The 17,413-nt window shown below is 33.6% G+C and overlaps 1 protein-coding gene across 1 annotated transcript in view; it reads left to right on the plus strand.

Annotated features, from left to right (window-relative positions):
- The window catches only part of CDH8 (cadherin 8), a gene marked incomplete at both ends in the record, with an annotated part of 366,073 nt that overhangs the window by 301,831 nt on the left and 46,829 nt on the right, over positions 1–17,413 (plus strand). Inside the window, one exon of the mRNA XM_080704548.1 lies at positions 9,774–9,891. Coding sequence (XP_080560674.1) covers positions 9,774–9,891 — 118 coding nt within the window. The remainder of the gene's footprint in view (positions 1–9,773; positions 9,892–17,413) is intronic.

Here is a 17,413-nt window from a genome sequence, read left to right on the forward strand (position 1 = left end):
ATTATGCATCTACAATATACTATTCATTGAAATATGATCTGGAGAAATAAAAGGAAATGGTATAAAAAAGGTGTTCTGATGAAGCATAATAGGAAGATAGATTATAAAAAGAATAAAATGAATAGGTAATATAATTTAAAAATTTGAAAACTGAGTTGAAATAAACACTAAAGCAACTAGATATAGAAAAAAAGCATAGATCTAATAAATCTAATAATGGTGTCAGAGAAAGTTATTTTTTATGTAGGTGTCAGTTAAGCTGAAACTGAAAAAATAAGAAAGTACTAGGTACAAAAAAAAAATGTTTTAGCTTTCAGCACCAAGCATACACAAAGACCCTGGAGAGAGAAAGATGTTGGTCTATTTGAAGAACTGAAGACATTTCTGGCTAGATTGTAATATGCAAGAATTAACTTGGACAAAAGAAGTTTCATGTGCAGATAAAATCCGTACACACACACACACACACACTAAAGGAAAAGAACACTTCAGAGGCTATAACTGCAAAAGATAATGGTCTAAGGTGGTGGCAAAGAAGACAAAGTGAAGTAACTGAGAAAGTTCCTTGCTTACAATAAACAAATGTCTAACATATAATCACACATCACTGTTCTAGGCATCTGGTGTTAGCACCATATTTCACAGGTGTGGAAGCTGAGGTTGTTAAAAAAAAAAGAGCACAGGTTTCACCTAATGCCATGCAAATTATGTTTGAAGTCAGCTCTTGAGAGTTCCAAAGTTTTTGCACTTTTTTGGATCTCATAATAATTCTCAAGGAAGCAGAACTTCAAACCCTATTGCCTGTGTAACAAACCTTTTAGAAATATAGTTACGGTATGTGCCAGATGCAATGGTACAGGCTGTAATCCTGGTATTTGGGAGGCTGAGAGAGAAGGATCACAGGTTTGGGACCAAATGCACAAATTTAGCAAGGCCTTCCACAACCTGATTGACAACCTGTTTCAAAATAAAAATAATACAGTGCTGGAGGTTTAACTTGAAGGTAGAATGCCCCAGAGTTTTTAATCCCGAGTACTATAAAAAAGAAAGTAAGAAAGATAGTCATAAGAATAGCATTCTGATCAAGAAGGAGCAATTATTCAAAAGAAAAATATCAACTCCTGTGACCAATTATACCCTTTACTCAAAAACATACTATACAACAAAAGTAGAGATAATTAGCCATTGATAAACACCAGCAACCAATAGGTTTGCAACTTTATTTATTTTCAGTTTCCATGGTCTCCTTCTAATAAATGTGAAACAATAAAATGAAATCACGGCATTTTATAACATTCGTGAAACAGTAAATATACGAGATTTAATTTTAACTTTCCTGCCAGCAGGCATCTTTCATGATCTATCTGCATTCACAAGAGGAAGACAGAATTGATTTTAAAACAGATAAAATTGATTGCTTCTATGAAATGCACAGAATACTATTTTCACTTTATTTGGGGTGGAGTAGGGGTATAGTAAATTTATGGAATGCATCAAGCAAAATTTGAAAAAAAATCATATGTAGCAAAACATATTTCAGGAGACTCATTAATAGGAGCATGGCTTTTATTAATTTTTTTAGAATTTTGACAGAAGGATGAAGTGTAAGTAAAAAAATTAATTAAATGGCTTGGAGCTAGAAAAATCTAAATGTGAGTCATACCTTAATCATTTGCCAGTTTTTGACCTTGGGTGTTACTCTTATAAGGCGCAAACTAGTTAATATATTAGAGCTTAACTCTTGTAACTGAAGAATCACTAGACAGATGGAAATTAATAAATAGACGTATATTTGCAAGGTCACTACCTACTTGTAATTATTAGTAATTACAGGTTGGGTAACCCTAATTCAAAATTCTGAGATCTAAAATACTTCAAAATCCAAAACTTTTTGATCACCAAAATAATGTCCCTACAAGAAATTTCTCACTTGACTTCGAGTGAATGGTCACAGTCAAAACACTTGAAAACTAAGAACTCTCTACAAAATGAAATTCGGGCTATGAATAGAAGGTGTATATAAAACAAAAAGCAATTTCATGTTTAGACTTGCATCCCATAACCAAGAGACATCATTATATTTATGCCTGCATGCCATAATTTGAAAAAAGGAATCTGAAATCTAAACCACATCTGGCGCCAAATATTTGGAAGAAGGGATACTCAACTTGTGTACATTTTAGCCAGTCTACTAGTCTAACAAGCAATATGTACTTTATTAGTGGTATGTTAGGTTTTATTGTTATTGTTCTATTTCTATGAGCTTATTTTGAGCAACACGAAATAAATGACTCCTAAATGGGTCGATATACTTAATGGTAATCAATCGTCCTGCATTGGAACAACTCTTTTCCTGATTATTTATAAATATTCCATCAAGTGTGAAGTAATGACTTATACTTTATTATTTCATTCCCCTTATGAGTTTGTGGATAAGTTTCTTTTCTCAAATTCACTGAATCCATACATAAAAACACATACTATCATCTTAAAAGGCTTTGCTTGTAACCTCTGTAAACCCTGGCTTACCCTCTTGTGTGATTACAAATTCTACACATTTTATTTTGTCCCTAATCTAAATGAGAATGATTGCTGATCCACTGAGAAGAGGGTATAAAAGATGGTTTAAAAATCTTAAGTGATTATAGACTGATATATTATTACTTTACTTATTTTTTATTTGTTTATTTATTTTTGGTGGTACTGGGGTTCCTGGAAGCCCTTCTACCTCCAGGCTACACTCCCAGACCTATTTTTACATTTTTATTTGGAAACAGGGTCTCCTAAGCCAGCGTGTGTGGCTGGCTTCGAAACTGCGCGATCCTCCTGTCTCTGCCTCCCAAGCGCGGGGATTACAAGCGTGCGCCACCACGCCCAGATAATTACTTTATTTTTAAATGAGAAATTATCGAATAAGAACTTAAGATGAGAGACAGGTGTGCACATGTTTAGGCTTATTTCATTTGTTCACAGAAGCTACAATGAGTTCCAATTTGAAGAAAGCCATACTCACTCTAGGGTTAGAGGTTTTTGGCCTAGGGTTTGTGCTAGGCACTTAAATTAGATCTGATCTATTAATTGAGAAGCTGACATAATATTGGAAAAGTAGACAAATTAATTGTAACAGGGCTAAAACCCCTAAGCTATATAGACACAATAATTTCATGCAGAAATTTAAAAAGAATCTCCAGAACTTTAAGACTTAGATAGAACATCAGAAGATAAAATTTATTTCTTTTTTTGTGTGTGTGATACTGGAGATGGAACCTCCTGGGGCATTCTATCTCCAAGCCATATCCCCAGTCCTATTTTTTAGTCTTTTTATTTTTTGAAACAGGTTTCAACCTCGCGAATGCTGGGATTACAATTGTGCGTCACCTCACCCAGCTACAGGATAGAATTTCTATAAGTGACTTTTTGAGAAAAAACTCTGGTGTAGTTTGTCAATCTATGGTGTAGTCTGGTGCGTGCATGCGTGCATGCATGTGTGTGATTTACCTAAATAGATTGAAAAAAAACACCAAATTAAACAGCATTATCATGTTTGCTTTGTTTAACTCTAAGTTTCTTTTGCACATATAAACATATATGACTCTCCAACAGAGTTATGTGGTATCTGGCCTTTGCCAGTTCTGTGGTATCCAGCATTTGCCTAACATAGTTAATTTTAAAATCTTTCAGATTTTCCTCAGAGAAAATATAGAATCTGTGGTCAATAGGACCAAAATGGGAAAATCTTTAACACACATTTTCAGGATAGGAAGTAATGTTATAAATAATGTTATAACTTTCATAAGGAGACATCAGCATATGTTCTTGGTGAGAAATAAAATGGAAAGAAGAAAGGAGGTAAGACTGAAAAGGGAATTGAGACTTTCAAGCTTTTTTGAAACTATGGATTCAATCCTAGTAAAGAAAGTTAGCTACTGAAGGATTCATAAAGCAGGGAAAGAGGTAGGTTAATTTTGTGTTTAATATTGATTTATCAGTTGAACACAAAACACAAGAGATGTGCAGGGTTGAGCAAAAGAATATAGAAACCAAAATAAACTGGTAAGTCACAAGTCTGTACGGTCATATTATTCAGGAACAAGCTTGTCTGTGTTGCTTCCCTTCCATTTACTGTCAATAAAGGTAAGGAGAATGAAAAAATTGAAAAAATAAAATGAAGTACTATGGTGGGTTTAAGAAAGCACAAATCCCTACCTAGAAGACAGAGGGCTTAAGAGTTTAAAGCAGTCATAGAACCTTATCTTTCTCCTCCCACTGTAATTTCTGTACATCAGACCTTTCAGCTATATGCTCTGAGTGACCCTCTACTACACTTAGGACAAAGTTGTTTTATGCAATAAAAAGTGACATGTGAAGAAACTTTGAATACGCCAGGCATGGTGGCGCACGCTTGTAATCCCCGCACTTGGGAGGCGGAGACAGGAGGATCATGCAGGTTCGAAGCCAGCCACGTTGGCTTAAGAGACCCTGTTTCCAAATAACAATATAAAATTGGTCTGGGAGTGTAGCCCAGAGGTAGAAGGCTTTCCAGGTACCCCAGTACCACCAAAAAAAAAAAAAAAAAAAAAAAGAAAAAGAAAAGAAAGAAAAGAAAGAAAGAAACTTTTAATGGGTAATAAAAGAAAAATCTTAGAAGGGACTGGATTCCCATGAAAACTGTCCAAAACATTTTTGCATTGTCCTCTAAATAGATTTAAACTGTGAATACACTTGAAATATCATACACTTTTTAAGTAATTGTGGACATTGCATTATAATATGAATTTCAATTTCTCAAATAATTTTCCATTTTCTTAAAAAACATCATTGATACAACTTGATTTTTCATCTATGCATATGCCTAATTTCAAGGATATAATTTTAAACATTAATCTTCAGCCTACTTTGTTTTGTTTTATTGGGTACGGATATCATAGATAATATGATTTTTTGCCAATGACTTTCCTTTCATATATGTGCACACATAAATATCAACACACAATTTCACTTTCAAGTTGAAAAATGTAAGCCATAAGAAGCTCGTCTGTGGATCATGTCTTCCTTCTCAAGTTGAAAACTGCTGCTCTTGAAAATAAACATTAGTGTTTGAGAAAAATTAATGTTGTAATCAGAAATAAATTGGAAATAATAGAGAAGTGAATACAAATGAAAGATCATGCTATCGTTTCTACCACATCTCCGACTTCCTCTCCTTCCACTTACCCCTTCTATACGGGAGAATTTAAAGAAAAGAAAATTTAAGATTGACCTGAGAAAGAGACAGTGTGGTTCAATTTCTGATGCCAAGTAGGCTATTGAGTCTGAGTCTTTCGAGAAAACACACCTGTAATTACCTAGTTTTGAAAAAAATATTTCAAAGGTACCATGGACCACTCACCTCTCACTTTCTTCCCAGTTAGAGAGAACTATGGCTTCTAAGTATATATTTGGTTGGGGATTTTGCCAATCAGATTTTACCCATCAGTAGGAAATCTTTATACTGCCCCCAAAAATTACATGAACAACAAAGATAGGTGAATCATCTTTACATATTTTGCAAAAAAAAATAAAGGTCCAAGCCCCATTTAACATAAATATAAACACAGAAGGTATGAATGTCAGCAAATATAGAGGAAAGGAAGTCTGGTATATTGGGGAGGGTGATGTAGGGATTTTGTAATCAGGTGTGTAAAGAATAATAAATTATATATAATGTACTTTATGTGCTGATTTTCTTAAAGCTTACTTCTCAAGCCATTGTGAAGATTAGAAATGAAGTAAAAATGTGTCTGCTATCATGTATTTATTCATCCATCTATTAATTCACTTAGCAAATGTTCATTAAACAGTTCCCTTGTGCAAAACATAGTTCAATTAGTGTGATAGGAAAACATTGCATAGATTTTTGTTCCGGGCATCTAAGAACAAATCAATGAATAATATCTACAGGAACACATGTGCAATGTTCAAATAGATTCCACAATGTTGGGACACTTGTTAGCAGATGAGATGATCAGAAATAAACTGCCTCCTAACTTCTCCTCATTTTCACAATTACTAATGGAAGTGATATCTTATTATTACTATTTAGGAGTTAATTAAATACAATAAAATTGTTAAAGTTTAACAACAAAATTCAATAAACATTATTAATAAAACAATAAGATTTAAATAGAGAATTATGGGTTAACTGAGGATGGAATGACTTTTAGAGTCACCATTATGATATGACATGTGACTCTCAATTTTTTTTAGTCCCATATAGTTCTGTAAATATTTGCAATTCTATAGTTTCAAAATTATAGAAAAAATGTTTCCATAGAAATTCAAGCATGGGCACTGAATTAATTTTTTTTATTGCAACATCTCAAATATGCTTTTTGTTTTATTTTTTTGAGGGTGATATGTGTATATTGCTTTCAGCTTCCCTTGAAATTGAATAAATTTTAGAATAAATTATTAAACATGAGGTTTTTCAGTTGTATCCTAACTTTGGTGGTAAAATGAGAAATATTTTAACTGAAAGTTAAATGCATATTCCTAAAAATCTATAACCTCTCTAGAAATTATTGCATTATTCCCATGACATAGTTGTCTAATTATTTTAAAAATCCACTGAGGTCCCAATAGCTCACGGTGTGGTTTCTATTTGCTATCGATTCAGTGTGACTACATTGTATGCCTCTCTGGAGGTGCACTTCTTTGAATAAATCTGGTCTTCTTTTTCTTCTACTGTTTAAAGTTAAATGTATTCAGATGTTATTACATCAATGAAAATTCCAGTCTTATTAATATGGGTATCTTAATGCATTTTAATGGCACAATGTCCTTCAAGTGATCTACTGGGCATCTAATATGAGATAAAATGCCCAGGCAGTGGTTATCTGCATTCAAATAAAATGAACTGTCAGATATGATTTAACCCAGATTCTTAACCACAGCCAGTTTATGGGATACTTGGGAAATCATTTAAAAATTCACCATTTTAACCACTTTGTTCTCAATACGTCACACACTCAGCTTGTCTTAGGTTTGACAATACAAATTCCTCTATTCAATAATGATGAGGAAAATATGAACACTAGACTTTTTTCTTGGCTCAAAACAGTGGTTCTTGGACTTGAGTGTGCACCTGAATCACAGAGTGGTGTGGTTACCCTACAAATTTCTAGGCTCTACCCTGATACTTTTTTTTTTGGGGGGGGGGTTGGTAATTCTTGGGTCAGACTCAAGAAATTGCATATTTAATGAGTTTTTGGTTCACAAAACTGGTGAAAAACATGTTCAATTTCAGTGAGATGTTCAGACCAAATTTCTGAGATGTGGTATGACTGGTAGTTATACTCTTTTACTTCAGAGAAGCTAAATTAGTGCATGTTTTGTTTGGGATAGGGTGGCTTAGCTATTCCAATAACTATCCAATAGTGCATTTACTCACCAGTATGTGTGAGCCTTTGTCATGGAAATTACCTACAAATTTATAGATGGGATTATTTATCCACTAAGTATAATATAGAAACACATTTCTGACTGGCCTCTACCCCAGAATACCTAGAAATCTTCCCTTCCTTTGTCCTTATTCTTCATGTACATCCATAGCCTTCAAGAGTTACTTCTTCAAAACCTAGGACTAAATGTTTGGTGGAGATAAGATCGGGTGAAGGTGGAGGGACTGTGACACAGGCTCAAAGAAGAATGTTTTGCTCTCTTTGACATTCAAATATGAAATTTTATCCCAATTGTTCCCAAGTGAAGTTGACATGATTTTTGTTAAGTATTTGTACATTCATGCTGTCAGAAAGAGTTACCTACATTTCACATCTTCTCCCCTTGCCCTTTTACCCATGCTCATTTTTATGAATCTAGCACCCCAGAGGCTCTCTCTGCACTTAAATGTCAAGGCAAATATGCTCTTATTTTTAGCTATTGTAACTGCAACTTCATTCTCCTCTAATCTGAGTAGGTGAGGTCCCTGTTTGAGTAACATCAGAGTCAATACAGTTGTCCAAGTGCTACATCATCAATAAATAGCAATGACCACAATGAAAACAATAATAATGACTAACATCTCATTGAACATTTAACAGGAACAAGGAGTTAACTCCTTCAGTGTGACACACAAAGAAAAGGGTAAAACTAACTTCTATCTATGTAGGCAGTTGAATTCTAGAGTTCCTAGTCGTGACCTCACTGCCTTAACCACAAGTAATAATTTGTTGTATTTTTGTGTAGAACATATGTTGTTATATTGCCACTCAAACTACTTAGGATTATAACCAGTTATGAGAGATTATAACTGGGTAACAAAGCTCCTAATAAAAATCAAGCACAAAGCAATGGTATGTTCCGTTTTAAAAATGAAGAAATCAAAGTCAGAGTTTATTTTTCAGTTAACCTCAGTGTTTTGCTAGCGATAAAATACCTACTTAATAACAATGCAAAATTTTTTCACTACTAAAATTTCTGAAATTGTCATTCTCGCCTATGTTTAAGTCATAATTTAAAAGACAGCTTCATATGGTGATGTGCACTTGATATCCAAGTACTTGGGAGGCTGAGACAGGAGAATCACAGGTAGTAGACTAGCCTCAGCAACTTAGTGAGGCTCTCGGAAACCTAGGGAGACCCTGTTTCATAAACAAAGAATAAAAAGAGTTGGTGGTAAATCTCTGGGTTCTATTGTACCACAAAAATATAGTAAATCATAAAATTTACAAAGCAATACCCTCCTTTCCACAAAACGATCGATCTTTTTCACTTTAATGAAATTTTTGAAATTCAATGGGACATAATGTTCAAATACTCACATTTGGCATCATCATTATATCCTTGAAACTTCACAAATCTGAGAACATTTCACTATCACTATTTCTTTGCTATATCTATGATCATCTTGACTACCACGCTTCATCAGCCATTTTTGCAGAATCTATATTGTAGATATTTACATTAGGATAAACTATATTTTATTCTATTAGCTCTTTCTAGCTTCACACCACAGTAGGAAGTATGAACGAATCAAGTGAGACATGTCTGACATCCAAAGAAACAAGTTAGCACTAAGTTAATGTAGCTTTGCAAACGAAACAAGCACATTAAGTAGGCACCAATTCCAAGTCTATGTAACTATCCAAACAGCTCTTCACACAGTGGTAATTCTTCTAATCCCTATAATTTATTCATCTCAGGATACACTCCAAAGCATTGTTTGCATATGTTATCCACTAGCTTTAAAAACAGTATTCATTATTGGGTGGGAACAGACACAACTCTTCAGAAAGATTGGTTGCAAGGATGTTGGCACCGCGGAACACTCTTCTTTGGCAAACACTCCTCCGCTCAAGTAAAAGGAAAAGAGTCGCAAGGACTCAAGATTTAAGTCCTTCACCTCCAAGATCCTCCTGAGAGCCACACTGCAATCACTGGAACAATTTCACATCTCATTCTAGATGCCCGTAAGTACTCAAATTGGAAAGGAACCTGTAATTGCCCAGTGGAGTTTTCAAATACACTTAACTTTGCGATTTCAAGCCACAGGCTCCAAATGGACTTGAAGGTAATGCTCTTAATTTTCATGAACTTATCAAAGCTGAGGTTTTAAAGTGATGGATTTTTTTTTTTCCTCCTGATTCTTGGGCGCAAACCATCCATGCCAATTTAGAAAGCTGATAAAGAGTCTTTGGGCCAAAGTGTCAGACCACAAAAGGGGGGTTGCTAAGCTTTTAAAGTCAGGAGGAGCCTCCAATGTGATCAGAAATGCTGATGTCAATTTTATGTTACAGGTCATTCAGACAGTGAGCGCCATGGACAAAGATGATCCCAAAAATGGACATTATTTCTTATACAGTCTCCTCCCAGAAATGGTCAACAATCCCAATTTCACCATCAAGAAAAATGAAGGTAAATACCTAAGCTTTGTGAAACAGGATAGAATGTAAATTGTTTTGAAGTAGGTTATGGCTTTGTAACTTAACTGAAAAATACCGGTAAAAATTTTTTTTTCACCCATGAGAAGTTGAAATCCAGTTTATCAGCCTAATGCCAAAGTAATTACATCGTTTCCCTTTCCAGTACTGGAACAACAGATAAGGAAATTGTTAATGTGGAAATTAATTTTATCCCCGGGAATACCTCAATCACCTTTCTTTTGAAAATGAAGAGCAATATTTAACCCCCATGAAAGTTTCCGGACACTTGAAGATACTGAGATATCTATCTGAGGAGGAACTGACTTGCACTTTGCAGTTGTTAAGTTTTAATTGAATGTTTACCAAGTCTTTAGGGAATGTCTCTTCTAATTTTGCCTGGTTGGTGGGTTGACATTAGAGGTATTTGTTTAAGCCTGTTCTGGATTTAATATTAGCAATTAGATTTTAAAAATCTTTATTGAAGGACATTTCTTATTAATATTATTTTGGAACAAATACAAAGTGATTTTATTGTTAAATCTTGCACTCAGAGAATATTTAGTCCATTCCATTACTTTCTGAGAATCTAGTTTGGATTACCATTTCCTTTTACTATACCTAATTACTTATGAAAACCATAGATCTTTTTAAAAGCCTATTTCAAGTGTAAATGAAATAAGCTCTTTTATGTTTAACATAGATTTTTAACTTTGTTTGGGATCAAATGTATTTGTCTTAGTTTCTTCTGTTTTAATATGGCTAGAAAAAAAAATAAGTATTCTTTCAGGCTCTTATCTGGCTTTTTTATGGGATTCTGTAGTGAATTTTGAGAAAACTTTCTTTATGAAAGAAAATAACTTTTTATGACTTGTATTAAACATATTATGGCCTTACCTTTTAACATAATGCTACTCAATTCTTTGGAGATGTTTTGATAAATGTGGATACAGTACAGGAAAGGAAATGAGAAAGTCGTAATATGGATATTACTCACTTAGCTAGCTTCCACTATTAAAAACACTATATTGAGGGAATACTGTTTTCCTTCCTCCAAGTGGAATACTCATTTGTTAGTCCTAATAAGAAAGTCTAATATTTTTTTTTGCTTTTGCCCAGATTTTTCTTTTATGAAAGACATATGAATATATTGAAGGAAAAAGCCCTCTCAGAAGCCCCAAACTGAGTAGAAAGTATGTGCATAACTGTGGCCCATGCTTATTTTAACTATGAGCTAATTAGTATCTGCGATTATTTTTTTTTCTGTATCTCACTTTTAAAAATTCTCTGTGTAGAAATGTTTTAGAGTTTCTTGTTCCCTGTTCATCTCAAAGTTTTAAGATAGGCTTTCTTTTTATAGACTTGGCTCTGGAAAGCATTACAAACACAAGCATGGGATGGACAAACAAGTATTATTTGGTACCAGGGTGGGGGGTAATTTTGATTTCTATTTAAAATGACCAAATACTTTTGAGGAGATGATTTAGTCCTACGGTGAATCTTGTATTTTTTTCTAATGTGTGAAATTGATAGAAAGGAAAAGGTTGTAATCATAAGAAATCTCTGCCACAACAGACATTTTAATAAATCCTGCAATAGAATATTTATGGTTATGTGGATTATCTGTTTTTTTTTAAACTAGACCAGAGAAATTACAATTTTAGCTGACCTAATAGGTTCTTCATTTTCTTTTTTTCTTGTAAAACTAAAAAGATGTTAGATATTGCAAAGTAATTAAAGGTAGAAAGGGCACTCTGCTCTATATGTCATGATTATTTTTAAAAATTATGTATTTATTTGTTTTGTTTAAAAGTATGTATTTATTTGTTTTTCAAATAGTGTCCACATAACTTATTCCTCCAACTGGGACTTTTTTTTTTGAAGCAAAATAAGTTGTTATTTATATTTATATCTGAAAAACACCATAAACCAGGACTATTTTGTAGAAAGTAGAGCATATATTCACTATGAATTTGGATTTAGTATCCAAATATTTAACATCTCTTTAGAATAAATCATGAACTCATAAGTCACTGGAAAAGACAAAGTTTATACTCTATTTACTTTTATCTAGATCATAAATCCATGAATTGTTCCAGAGACCACTACTTTTTTCTAGCTGCATAGTTACTATAAAAACGGAAGAGCCAGGCGTGGTGGCGCACGCTTGTAATCCCCGCGCGTGGGAGGCGGAGACAGGAGTTTCAGGCAGGTTGGAAGCTAGCCACGTTGGCTTAAGAGACCCTGTTTCAAAATATAAAATAGGTCTGGGAGTGTAGCCCGGAGGTAGAAGGGCTTCCAGAAACCCCAGTACCACCAAAAAAAAAAAAAAAAAAGAAAGAAAAGAAAATTATTTGTTTCTTCTTTATGCACAGAAATTATAATATAATAGAAATAATTTTCTAATTTTAAATGATTTGAATAGTTCAGTGGAAGTTTAGATGGCTAGATATCTTATAGCTCTATTTTCAATCCATCATTAATGCTAAGAAAACATAAAATCAACTAAATACATCAAAACCTGAAAAAATTATCCATTTCAAATCTATGGCATACTTTATCTTGGACACATGAACTATAAACGAATGGTATAATCATATTTTAAATTGATTATTTATTAAGATGTACTTTAACTTGGTCAGATGCTAATGTTTCTCAACTGAGATCATTCTAGCCCAACAGAAAAATATTTTTGAGATGATCAATAAATTCAAATCCATAATTGATGGATGGATTATTTTTCTACTTAATTTAATCTTTAAGAGAAACAGTTTCATTTCTTGGTACTTTTAAAGAATTCACAGCCATTGCTTTCAACTCTAAATTATTGTGATATTTCTTCTCCTTTATTAAGATTGGTCCTAATGCAATTTTTAGCCAACTAACTCATAATCAAAAATAAAATGAGGTAGAAATGAACTTCCTCATGTATCCTACACAGTCCAATGATTTCACAAATAATCTTCCTTCCAAATATATAAGAATCATATTTCTCCCAGAGTAGGAGAGCAGTCTTCAATATGGAGAGAGGTAAAAGTAAAGGTCAAAAATATTATGAGTCATTTATATCATGTGTACACACTCTAAAAATATCATAGCACCTTCAATTTTCTAATTATATGGCCCAGACATGACATTGGTTTCTTCATCTTCCAGTTAGTGAATGTATAAAGAAAGAGTTCTGCTGACCCCATTTCAGTATTGACTTCCATTCTAATTGTGGAAATAGAAAATACCCAACAATTCAATATAAGCAGAGAGGGAAGATAAGACTTTTCTAGGTACTGAAATATCTTGCTCACAGGAAATTTGAGGTTTGCAGAAACCTACTCTTCTCAAGCCTGCACATTATAGGTAAATAATTTTGATTTGAATTAATAGACACAATCTGATCAAATAAGCATGTATGCCTGGTTGTATACTGAAAAGTTTGCATCATGTGTAAGGAAATGAGCAATTCCTGGCATGGTGGCACACGCTTTTAATCCCAGCATTTGGAGGCTGAGACAGGAGGGTTGTGGTTTGCAGACAGCCTCAACTACTTAGTGAGGTCCTTTATGACTCAGTGAGACCCTGTTTCAAAATAAAGAATAAAAAAATAGGGCTATGTTGTAGCTCAGAGGTAGAATGCCCCTGGATTTCATCCCTGGTACCACACGAACACACAAAAGGAGATGAGTAAAAACGTAAAGCTCTGATCTCTGAAGAGATCCTGTAGAAAGAAGAGAAACGGATAATGAATTCAGACTTTGTTATATCTTGGTTATGCTTTAAAAAGACAGGAAAGGAACCATAGTATCTAATGATATATACTTTTTTGATAATTCCCAGTTTACTGAAATTTTATTGATAAGAAGCTAATTTTAAGGATAAAATTTGATAAATAATCTGAATATAATAATATATGTTGATTAAACTTTGAAATAAACATTTTTTATTTCAACATTCAAAACATAGTTAGCTTCTCAAAATATGATTCATGCTCTTTTTCTTAAAATTTTCCATCTCAATTGAATAACCTACTTCAACTGGTATATTTACATATTTTTTTTTCTGTAGAAGTATCTATTATAAGAACACTATGATCATAGCAATTTATTGTAATCCTCAGTTTCCTAATTTGCAATATCAGGATAGCAATACCTACTTGTCTCTTAGGTGTGCTGTGATAAATACAAGTAAACTAGATATAGACATCTCTTAGCATATAGAAAACCACTCATCAATAACTGAGGCAAGATCCTCTTTATATGAATGCATTTATTTGTTACTTTTCACTTTGTGTTATATCTTTTCTACTACACCATTCTCAACCAGATCTGTTCGCAGTTTTACTCTCCAAATTTTTTTATTGTTGAGCAATAATTTTGAAAGGGACCTCATTGATATTTGAGAAGATACTGGCCCTTCATAATAATTCATTGCAAGAAATCTGCTTATGCAATACTATGATATATTGCAGGCAGGTCTTACAACAGACAGGCAAAAGGTAAAAGCCAAAGAGAAGGAAAAGGAAGGGGAACCTTGAAAATTTTCACTGACCACAAAAATAGCTGCATGGTTTCTATATCTGGCTTTGAGTATAACGACTTTCCTTTTAAAAACTAGTTTTCTACATCTCTTTTGCCAAAATGAAACTCGGCTTTCTTCATACAATGACTAATCCCAGCTTCCAACTTGAGATCACTTTCCATTCTACTATATCAAATTACAGGAACCATTAATCTGTGGGAATCATTTTGCATAGGCTTAAAAATTACAGGCAGCCTTTCTTTGTACTTTTGATTAGTGTTAGCTTATCTCGGACATCTCTTGTAAAAAAAAAAATCAAAAATTTCTGCCTAAAAGTGGAAGTGGATTGTCCTTATCCCAAGCCAGCCAGAGCTGACTCTTGGCTTTTCTAAATCTTCATGACTCCTTCTCTTGTATTCAGGATTTAGATGTCAACATCTCTTTCTTCTGCCTTCAGCCAGTTCAACCCATCCAAGCTGAATTCAGTATACCTGACATTCCTGTGGCTGATACACCAAGCAGAGAGTACCATATGCATAAACCTGCTAGGCTCTTTCTTGCCAACTGATGCCTGTTACTTTTATTACTTCAGGCTATTTTTGAAGCTAAGACAGGACTTTACTAAATGACATTTATTTTCTCAAATGATCTTCACAAGAACTTCCATCTCTCAGTTACAGCCAATCCATTTTTATGGGGTTTCCCAGGCAACCATACCTGATCTGTGCTCCAATGCATATGATAATGAATACCTATGCATATTTGTTTCCATAAATGTGATACTGTCTACCCTGTTCACACAGTGGATTTTCCCACATCAAAGTACAGAGCACCAAACAGTGACTACAAAGGCGTGCCATGTGAGTTTCAGCTAACACCTACCGGAGCAGGGTACTTTTCCTCAGTGTTGAATAACAGTGCTTATTTTGCATCCAATGGATCAAATATGTAGAATAGCTTTATGCATAAATGATTCTAAAAGCTTCTGCTTAAGTAATTCATAATTTATTGTTTATGCTTCTAGCGATGTGCTGTTGATAAAAATCCATTTATGTTTCATTTTGTCGCATAAATGGTAATTAAGGACAATATGCAAGCTAAGAAAAATAAGTAACAAATCTGTACTTTTATTTTGTAAGTTGCATATGACTATACAGTTAAGTTCAGAAACCAAGGAGCTTTTCTTTGCTTAACCTCTTGTAACAATATAGTTTTCTACATTTTCTTTTTGTTTTCTTTTTTAAATCATAGTGCAAGGGTACCTTCAGAAATGAAGAATTTCCTTTGCAAATATTGAAAATCCTAAAATTGATACTCTTGTCAGACATGGCACTACCTTTAGTATCTATTTTTCTGTATATGTTATGGGAGACAATTTAGTTCTAAGATTACTGACTACTGGGATGTAATTTAGATATATACCATAGATTTGTATATGTGGTTATCAAAATGCTATTTAAAATTGTGAACTGCATCTGAGCTTCTCTGTCAATTTACTAGCAATCATTTCTGGTCCTTATAGGGCATTTGGATTCTGAAGATTTCTAAAAAAGAAGGTCCAAGAAAATAAACTGGTGCATGCTTAGTTATCTTAAAGTTATATAAAAATATCCTAGTACATAGGATCTTTCATTTGAAATTTTCTGAGACTTTTGTTTCAAATCCTTCCAATGAAACACAAAGAGATCAGATGAACATCAGGGGAAGTATAAAGAATCAGAGAAATGCTTTCCACTTAGCTGGATCTTTTTGTACCACTTTGTTGTCTGTGTCCTTAAAAAATGATATTACTTACTGATTTATCATTCATTTCCAAGCCCCAAAATAGGTCTTGGGATTTTGTGGGTGTCAAACAAATACGACTGTCCTTTGGAAAGCACAACCAAGGATTAAAATTGAATGTAGAAACAAAATGAGCTGTCAGTCTATGCAAATTCTCCTTTTCTAAAAAAGTATTAAATGTAGTTGACAATCATTTCATCTCCTTTCAGCACCGAAGTTTGCATTTTGAATTAATTTGAGCACTTTATAGACACAACATTAGGCATATGTGACATTCTGTCTGAGGATGTGACCTGAATAACACACACCAACTGCTTAGGGTCCCTTAGTTTATTAAAGAAGTGGATAAAGAAAGCAGAGAAATAATTTGGCAACAATAAAGGGGACACTTCACATAGATAAATAATAAAGAAGTGGACATGGGAAGAATTAGAATGAAGGATAAAAGAGAACCTGTGTATTATAGAATAGCATAGGCCTCATCCTTAGAAATATTTAGTTGTGTGCCCCAGCGTTTCTGATTATTATCTGAAGAATTTGCACACAAAAAATGGAATAATCTGAATCTTAAATCTGTAAGATGGAAACAATATTTACTCCTAAGTTGTTTTGAATAATAAAATATTAGTTTAAATAAAATAAAAATGAAAATGCCATGGCACTACACTCATCATCTGGAAAACTGGAGATAATAAATATTAGTTTTCTTCCCCTCCTCTTTTTTTTAACAATTTTGTAAACTTGCTGGATCTCTTTCATCCACCCAATGGAAAATATAATAATATAACTAAGAAACCTGAAAAAATATATTTAGGCGATAACAAAAATGTTACTCTATTACCCTTTAGGTTATGTGCCCACATTTGGACATATCTGCAAACATTACCCATGAGTAAAGAAAAATTGGAAGGAGAAACATTGTATAATTTATTTTATTTTTTTTACTTATTTTGGTGGTATTGGAGTTCCTGGAAACCCTTCTACCTCTGGGCTACACTCCCAGACCTATTTAATACTTTTTTATTTGGAAACAGGGTCTCTTAAGCCAGCACGGCTGGCTTCGAACCTGAGTGATCCTCCTGTCTCCGCCTCCCAAGCACGGGGATTACAAGCATGCGCCACCACGCCCAGCTTAGTTCATTTTAAATATACCCTCATTACATGGCATAGCCCCAAAGAAAAATAAACAGTAAAACTTTTTCATTTTCCATAGGGCTAGAGAG

The sequence above is a fragment of the Muscardinus avellanarius genome (genome assembly GCF_963383645.1).
Source record: "Muscardinus avellanarius genome assembly, chromosome: 10".
Taxonomy (NCBI): domain Eukaryota; kingdom Metazoa; phylum Chordata; class Mammalia; order Rodentia; family Gliridae; genus Muscardinus; species Muscardinus avellanarius.